Source organism: Glandiceps talaboti, chromosome 15 (genome assembly GCF_964340395.1).
Source record: "Glandiceps talaboti chromosome 15, keGlaTala1.1, whole genome shotgun sequence".
NCBI classification, from domain to species: domain Eukaryota; kingdom Metazoa; phylum Hemichordata; class Enteropneusta; family Spengelidae; genus Glandiceps; species Glandiceps talaboti.
Window position 1 is genome coordinate 2678704 of NC_135563.1, and position 10140 is coordinate 2688843.

Below are 10140 nucleotides of genomic sequence, written 5' to 3' on the forward strand. Positions count from 1 at the left end.
TTCATATAGTTATTTTTCCAAGGGATACATCATATGTAATAGCTATAGCTCAGAATTTTGCATTCCAACAATGTGTAGGACCAAATAATTAAATATGTAAGTTACAACGTTATGACAGATTAATGTTCTTGTGGCACGTTGAGCTCTTGTAGAGAGCTGTAAAGTCTAAGTGCTGTCGCCAAGGAACGACCATCGACTTTTCAATTTTTGATGCTTTATGTTTGAATTTTAGGCAAGTCTTCTTTTTCACAACTAGGTACACAAGTCTCCCTTTTCACAACTACTTAAGTAGAGAGTATCAGATCATGCAGATGTTTTATTTGTGTGTATTTTGTCAGGTTTAAGCCATTGGTAGGTCCTACACTTTTCTAGAGCTATACCTTCCCCTAGAGAATGGTTTTTACCTCAGGTTTTGTGCGAGGCCAAGCAAGGGCTGGCTTTGTCTCTCAGTTGAAGCAACAATTGATGTGTAATCACTTTTGTCTTTGTACACCTCTCTATGTGCGGTATTAAAGCCTGGTGGCAGCGTGACTAAGCAATGTAAACTTGTTGGTGTAAGTTTGTGTATGAAGCCATGAGTGCAATCAGAACCTATGGTGTCGCATTCAGTTTAAATCTGGTAGATTATATATTTACTGTAGGGTAAATATATATATATATATATATATATATATATATATATATATATATATATATATATATATATCTCTCTCTCTCTCTTTCGGTGAGTATCAATCTGCTAAGACAGTGCTCTATACCGCAGTGGCAGAGCGCAATAGTTTTGGTAGTACTGGAACTCTTTCTTGGTTGTAACTCGGAGTTTCACGCATTGTGCGATCATCAGACAATGGTTGTCTGATGAGTTACAACCAAGAAAGAGTTCCAGTACTACCAAAACTATATATATATAAATATATATGTGTATATGTGTGTATATATGTGTATATATATGAGTATATGTATATATATATGTATATATGTGTATATGTATATATATATATGTATATGTGTGTATATGTATATGTATATATATATATGTATATATATATGTATATATATATATATATATATATATCTCAAGAAATAGACATTGCTGCAAGTTGAAGCTGTTCATAATTTCTGTGGGTTCACCGCTTGTAATAAGTCGTTCGGTTCAAGCTAAAGCTTTCTTTGCTGAAAGTCAATAATTTCTTTACTTTTTCAAACATGGAGGTCAAAGTGAAAAATAAAAAATGAACACGGGTTGTGTTAAACGTAAAACGAAAATGAGGAACAGGGTTGTTTTTCGTTTTTGTATTACTAGTATTTTAAAATGAAACGGCAATGGAAAAAAATATTTGTTTTCCTTGTTCCGTTTTCCGATCGATGACATAAAAAATGAAGCAGGCATTGGTTTTTCGTTTTTCTTTTTTGGAATAGAAAAACGAAAAACGAATGGACGGTATATACACGGACCCATCTTATATTTCACATGCTAATCCTGTAATTAATCTTGGACGCAGATTCAATATGAGGGCGCCCTTTAGTTATTACTGGATCTTTCCGCTCAGATGAGTCACCGGAGTGCTCATTACGACCAGTGATAATTAAACAGTCAAGGAGTTTACGACTGTATCACAATCAAGCGTACACAACCAACACCAACACCGTTACGGTCACATAGTTAAAATGTGAAATTTAACATTTACAAAACAATGACTTGAGTGGCATAATCACAGGTTAATCGGCAAAATAAAAAAAATGAAGTGAATCGGATAAAAAATGTTTGAAATACACATATTTTAAAGGTGTGATTTTCACCATTTTTTCATGTTACGAAGGGTTATTTTAATTTTCACTAATTTTAACTACTCATCATTCATACACTGTATGACCAATACATCATATTGTAAGTTCTGTACACTTTAAATTTATTTTAAAGTTTATTTAAGTGTGTGCTTGACATGCTGAAGAAATGCCGATGTTGAAAATTTGCATGGTTATCGAAATGACTCCTTGTTAAGGATTTTTGCAAAATTACAGCAACCTTATAAGAAGTGACACTGTACTAAATAAATCTGACAATCTTCAGCACAATTAAGAATAAAATTCATACCTGATATACTAATAGCAGGATGCACTGACATGGAAAAGGAAACTTTCCGAAAAATGTTGTACTGCATGTACCCCCCCCCCCCCACTACCAATATATTGCACATACTGGGATGTCACAGTCTATGGAAGTAAAGTGGGCTTCCCACTGGAAAAAATATTACGCCAATTTTAGTGTACGTACCACCAGTGTAGAGTCTGTACCCCTCACAATACTACTGCCATCTTGTTTAAAATGCAGTTGTCTATTAGTCATACAAATGAAAACTGATGTTTTGCACTGAAGTTCACACTTTGTACTGAGAATTAGTGTTATAATCTTTGACATTAAGTAATAATTGAATGTAAACTATCATTATGACACTGTAGTGTACGTACCCCATACCCATCTAGCAGTATACATTACATGACATTGTGTTCTGTGTGATCAAAACAAAAAGATATAGTCAGATATTATTTCAACTTAAAATATTTCTTGACAGTGCTGTTATTTGACTTAAAAGACACTTAGTTACTGAAATCTGTGAAAAGTGTTCCCACATTGAAATTAAATATTGATCATATTACGACGTCTCAACCCCACCATACACTGCCCTAACAATATCAAATTACGACGTTCCAACCCCACCATACACTGCTCTAACAATATCATATTACGACGTTCCAACCCCACCATACACTGCCCTAACAATATCAAATTACGACATCTCAACCCCACCATACACTGCCCTAACAATATCATATTACGACGTTCCAACCCCACCATACACTGCCCTAACAATATCATATTACGACGTCCCAACCCCACCATACACTGCCCTAACAATATCATATTACGACGTCCCAACCCCACCATACACTGCCCTAACAATATCATATTACGACGTTCCAACCCCACCATACACTGCTCTAACAATATCATATTACGACGTCCTAACCCCACCATACACTGCCCTAACAATATCATATTACGACGTTCCAACCCCACCATACACTGCCCTAACAATATCATATTACGACGTCCCAACCCCACCATACACTGCTCTAACAATATCATATTACGACGTCCTAACCCCACCATACACTGCTCTAACAATATCATATTACGACGTCCTAACCCCACCATACACTGCTCTAACAATATCATATTACGATTTCCCAACCCCACCATACACTGCCCTAACAATATTATATTACGACGTCCCAACCCCACCATACACTGCCCTAACAATATCATATTACGACGTTCCAACCCCACCATACACTGCTCTAACAATATCATATTACGACGTTCCAACCCCACCATACACTGCTCTAACAATATCATATTACGACGTTCCAACCCCACCATACACTGCCCTAACAATATCATATTACGACGTTCCAACCCCACCATACACTGCTCTAACAATATCATATTACAACGTTCCAACCCCACCATACACTGCCCTAACAATATTATATTACAACGTTCCAACCCCACCATACACTGCTCTAACAATATCATATTACGACGTCCTAACCCCACCATACACTGCCCTAACAATATCATATTACGACGTCCCAACCCCACCATACACTGCTCTAACAATATCATATTACAACGTTCCAACCCCACCATACACTGCTCTAACAATATCATATTACGACGTCCCAACCCCACCATACACTGCTCTAACAATATCATATTACGACGTCCCAACCCCACCATACACTGCCCTAACAATATTATATTACGACGTCCCAACCCCACCATACACTGCCCTAACAATATCATATTACAACGTTCCAACCCCACCATACACTGCCCTAACAATATCATATTACGACGTCCCAACCCCACCATACACTGCTCTAACAATATCATATTACAACGTTCCAACCCCACCATACACTGCCCTAACAATATCATATTACGACGTCCCAACCCCACCATACACTGCTCTAACAATAATTATATTACGACGTCCCAACCCCACCATACACTGCCCTAACAATATCATATTACGACGTCCCAACCCCACCATACACTGCCCTAACAATATTATATTACGACGTCCCAACCCCACCATACACTGCTCTAACAATATCATATTACGACGTTCCAACCCCACCATACACTGCCCTAACAATATTATATTACGACGTCCCAACCCCACCATACACTGCCCTAACAATATCATATTACGACGTCCCAACCCCACCATACACTGCTCTAACAATATTATATTACGACGTCCCAACCCCACCATACACTGCCCTAACAATATCATATTACGACGTCCCAACCCCACCATACACTGCCCTAACAATATCATATTACGACGTTCCAACCCCACCATACACTGCTCTAACAATATCAAATTACAACGTTCCAACCCCACCATACACTGCTCTAACAATACAAGTACTCCCTTTAACATATCTCAATATAATCTCAAAGCATTTACAGGGAAATTAATGTCACTGATAAATTCATAATCACAAATGAATATATCAACATTTTGCTAAAATGACCACATTTCGAAATTTATAATAAATTACAACTGATACTATGCTTGAAACGCTTTAGTTGGTAATCGTATCTCTTTGAAAAGTAACGTCGCAAGTATTTGAAAGATTTGTGATGACAGGACTAGGCGTGATGAGTTTAGGGTGACCTAAATTCTTAGTTAGCTTGACCCACTATTCATAAGAACTCAATAGTTAGCCTGAGTGAAGAATAGAATAATAATAATACGTATCTTGTATGTTATGTTATGTTATGTTATGGTGTGGTGTGGTGTGGTGTGGTGTGGTGTGGTGTGGTGTGGTGTGTTGTGTTGTGGTATGGTATGGTGTGTCGTGTCGTGTCGTGTCGTGTCGTGGTGTGGTGTGTTGTGTTGTATTGTGTTGTGGTTTGGTGTGTCGTGTCGTGTCGTGTCGTGTTGTGTTGTGTTGTGGTATGTCATGTCATGTCATGTTATGTTATGTTATGTTATGTTATGTTATGTTATGTTATGCTTTATGTGAATAGAAGGACAGTAGCTCTCTTGTCAAGTTTATTTCGACATATAAAAATCATAATATCGGTTTATTCACCATAAATATTAATTTTCCCTTTCAAACGAATCTACAATCGTCCATACATACATACACATAACCTGAAATAAATGATCATCCATAGCTTTCGTTGATGCAATTTTCAAAACAAATGTAGTCAAAAGATAAAAATCTGAAAGTTAACATGTCGTGTTACACTGTAATAGCGATAACATGAAGTATTTAAGTTTTATCCAGCATGGACATCTAACTACTTCAAATACAATATCATCTATGCAAACACATATTTGACTTTTGCAAACTACGGTACCAGGTGGTGCCGATATCAACAAAAAACAAATATTTGATTTCGAAAGATTTAATCTTGAGAGTCAAATACACTCCTTAATCATTAACACTGTGCAATATTCAGGGTTTTTTTTTACCGACAAATATTCTTACTCAACTATAATGAAAGAAAATCAAGTATTATAATATACAAATTCATTACCAGAAATATTTACCACCATATCTTCATAATCCTGATTGTTGTTGTCTCTAAGTTCATTTTGTGATTTGATCAGTTGTAGCTGACTGCTACTTTGGTACCAATCTTCGTTCATGGCACGCCATCTTCTTCCCAGGAAGATGTACATTGTTCCGTAAATGATGCCAATCAACACAATGTTAAGGGCCATATGCCAACAGAATGCCATGGTGGAGAACATAGCGCTGATATTTGAGTCCCTATCCCACGGAATTCCAGATACTGGCTTGTAGAGCAGAAAGGCGACGTGAAAAAACCAAGTTCCTTGTAAGTTGGTAAAACCCGCACGCAGTAACGGTAAAAGTGTTTGATTGGGATGCCATATCTCGCCAGCACTGGCTGCTAGGCAACCTGCACTGGCTACAATACCCATCATGTGACAACTGTTCTCGAACAACGTTTTCCCATGGCGATGATTCAGCAACAAAAATGTCTCCATTCCAAAGGCGAGGGCCAGAAATAATCTCTCGAGTTTGCCGGCACGGCGAGACAAACATTTCTGGCTAAAAATATCCACAAATCCACTCAGTGCAAAATAGGAGTACATAGTCAGATGTTGCCAGTTTTTCGCATGCTGGTGCTGGCCATCCTTGAATAGAACAATGTTATAGACGACGGGAGGGTGTAACAATTCAGATAGAGCAGCAGCCGATCCATAAAACACTTTTATCACCGCCTCCCATGGAACCCTCTCCAGCACCCTCATGAAGCGCCCACGCTTAATTGTACGTGGTCGAGCCCTCTTTCTATATTTGTCATTCTGCAACAAATAGCAATACTTTAAAGTCCACATAAGTCCAATACTAAGGAAGGCTAAGCCTGGATGGATGTGGCCCATAAACGTGCCCATGTCGATAAAACTGTACCTTAACAGCAACACAGTGTATATTAAACTGTTACCTGGTGTTAACTAATTTACACAACTTACGGATCCCGATCTATATCATGTTGAGTTTAATACGTTAACTTTTAAAACTGGTTTATTAATTTGTACTAGTAAGTATTGATAAAGTGTTTTCCTCTCCTCTTTATGTCCTCTTTTTACTTTGTTTTAATGTTACCATCTATTAGGCATCTATTTCACCCATCTATCAATAATGACAGAGTATTGAAAAAGAAGGAAAAATCATAAAGGGCAAAGTTTAAAAAAAGGAATCGTTACAATTTCATACGGCAGTAATAGCAATTTGATTATAATATTGAAGAGGGATCAAACTACACACAGCACGCCCATCTAATCTCTTGTTACTATCTAGGTCACCATAAAGCAAATAATTAGTCTGGTAAAGATGTGGTGAAAGGTGACTGACTACGTTTTATACTCGTAAATGCAACTCTCGTCCTTTAACTGACCCGTTACGCTATATGCAAATATTGAAATGAGAAGGAATAGTCAGTGTGTCGATTTCAAGTACACGATGTATAATTCAACAATACATACATGCATTCAGATATATTCAGGTGTTTACCTAATATGTCTTGCCTTTCAATATCTTGAAAAAGAATTTTTATTCGAAACGTCGGATTTTACATCTATTTATTCGAACTGTCTCACAAGTTCCTTATGCATTTCTTTCTACATACACACATACACACATACATACATGCATGCATACATACATACATACATACATACATACATACATACATACATACATTCACCCCAACCACCCACCATCCATGCCATGCACTTCAATGTCCTTACTTCAAATGATGATACTACCATTTCCATGGCATTTACCTCCACTAACCATGTACAGTTTATACAGAAGGCCATACACAGGGTAGACGCCGTAACTATTAGGAATTCATGACAACATTCGATACTTTAATATGCACGTTATGATTGTATAAGCTTGTGAAGCAGCACAATGAAGTCGAATCTAGAAAACTGTGGAAGTTAAGTTCATAGCTTTCGCCAGTCCAGTGCATTATACTGTTGTTATAAATTAGATACATACACATACACATACACATACACATACACATACACATACATACATTTGAGTTATCGTAATATCGTAGTAAAGTTAGCATAAAGTTGTTATTTGTTCATTACATGTATTACTACATTTTGATGTAAAAAATTACGACATCGACACGACTCGGACTCATCATGACATCACATTCCCAAGTTGCCGAGTTGCGAATGGAACGCTCGTAGTTTCGCTGACTCATGCAGATGTGGCTAAATCACGTGCGTGAACTCCCAGGCGTAAAAAAAAACTGTGTGGTTCCGATTACATTCAATTTTAAAATAGGTGGGGTTAATAGATTTTTTAGTCTATTTTATTATATATTTTTTCATGTGTGAGTGTCTAGTTCAGGTTTTCCATTGTTTTCCATATGGTCTCTATGTTGTTTATTTCTTCCTATCAGATGTTCAGCCATTACAGATTGGAAGAACAGTTTTAGAGTGTCTTTTTAAGTTGATGTCAGTTTCCGCAAATTTGATCATGTCTCTTTACTTAAGTTTTAGTAGTTATTCGGTTTTGAAAAAATATTTAATTCTCCTTTTTATATTATTTGTTTTCTATACTTTGGTTTTATTTTTAAAAATTCATGTTTATCTTTTTAAGTCTAAGTTAATGATTTTGTTTAATACTATGGAGAATTGACAAACTGGGAACAGTATAAAGTTTTATCTACCGACAACGCTTCAGTAACATGTGATTGACAAAAAGAAGCGCCAACAATGACGAATCTTTTGGTCTAAGCTGCGTTGCGTCGTAAAGTGTTAAAAAGTGAGTGACGTGTCCAGTCTTCTTTATTATGACAGCGTTACAGTTACCAAATATTTAACACTGTAATATATGATTATTATACGTATTGTCCGACACTAGTGATGACATGGTGGAAGCTAGCGTTGTCTCGATTTTTCAATACAAACAGTTGACCCTGACTTCAGACCATGATAATGATCTGTGAGGACGCCACGACAGGGGGACACACTCTAGATCTGAATGTAATATTTGATTCATAAAAAGAATTAGTTATGTTAATTATTATACTTGTTAGATCTAATGTAATTATCATATGTAAATCAGAGAACTGTATCGCATCGAGATAAATTTAAGAAACTATTGTATGACATACTTCTTGAATCACCCAGATACAAAACGTAATGTCATTGGCATTTATTGTAGAACAAATACACAGTACAGCAGGATTCTATTAAAGGGTAAATCGATATGAACACGTTACTAGATGTCTTGTATGTAAGCATATATTTATCTACACGAAAACGATGTCTCAAGTTGAAGTTTGTCCCTTTATTACGTTTAAGGCGGACAGTATGTTTTCGACCTACGTGGATATAATGTAGTGAATACTACATGTCATTGACAAAAAATTGCACAGTATGCGACAGTGACATTTCATGCAAGGACGACTATGTTATTCAATAACCTGGGATGTACTTTACCCCTCCACACCCATATAATTGAGTCATTCTGTTGTCATGGTTACCGTCATATTTAAATAATGACTACGTGTATATTCCCATGTTAAGACCTTGCTCTTCCGACCTTTCATGAAATGTTCATACCAAAAGAGAAATAAATCTTCTAAATGAAACGCTATTGACATTGAGTCAAAACGACAGGTAGGCCAGCAATTCATTCCATATTCAAGTATTAATGCTATTATTGAATTACAAAATAATGTCAAAAATGAGGATTTTTTCGATGGTGTATTAATTTTTTCAACACTTGTTCAAATTTGGTTCAAGTTGCCAAACATAAAACTCAGTTTACTACACCGTGAGGTAAATTGAAATTTAGCTGTGTAGTACAGAAATGGTTTTCTATCACAGCCAAGAAAAATGACCAAATACATGTACATGACATTTTGCCAAATAACTTAATCAATGCTACCATTTGATGTTAAATTTATTAAAACTGTGGCTCACTGTGTGTGCGAACGAGTTGCTATTAATAATGTAAAAAGGATGACGCAAATAAAATAATTCTCTACATTGTAGGGCTCCTGGTTGTAGGGCTCCTGGTTGTCGTCATAAATAAAACACAACCTGTTTTGAACACGACTAAATTTGTATAGTCATCTGTATAATTATTTGCACAGGAAATTGAGAGGAGGCAGGAATCCGTTCAACCTGCACTACATTCAACTGGGACTTTTTTCATGACCAAATGACCAAATATATGTTCACTAAAGATTGGTCAATTACTTATAAAATGATATTGTATCTGTTAATTAGTGGTCATGATTGTCTGTTAATTAGTGGTAAGATTGTCTGTTATCTAGTGATGAATATTGTATGTTAATTAATGGTCAGATTGTCTGTTATCTAGTGATGAATATTGTCTGTTAATTAGTGGTCAGATTGTCTGTTAATTAGTGGTCAGATTGTCTGTTAATTAGTGGTCAGATTGTCTGTTATCTAGTGGTCAGATTGTCTGTAGGTAGTGTAGTGGAAGAGCCGTCTTGGTGCTGTGAGTTGTTGTATGCTGATTGCATGG

At 36.4% G+C, this 10140-nt stretch overlaps 1 protein-coding gene across 1 annotated transcript; it reads right to left on the reverse strand.

Moving 5' to 3' along the window:
- Nucleotides 1-5594: 5594 nt before the first annotated feature.
- On the reverse strand, nucleotides 5595-6509 carry LOC144446829 (transmembrane protein 45B-like). The gene has a single exon (XM_078136672.1). The coding sequence runs from the start codon at nucleotides 6507-6509 to the stop codon at nucleotides 5595-5597; it is 915 nt and encodes a 304-aa protein (XP_077992798.1).
- Nucleotides 6510-10140: the final 3631 nt, after the last annotated feature.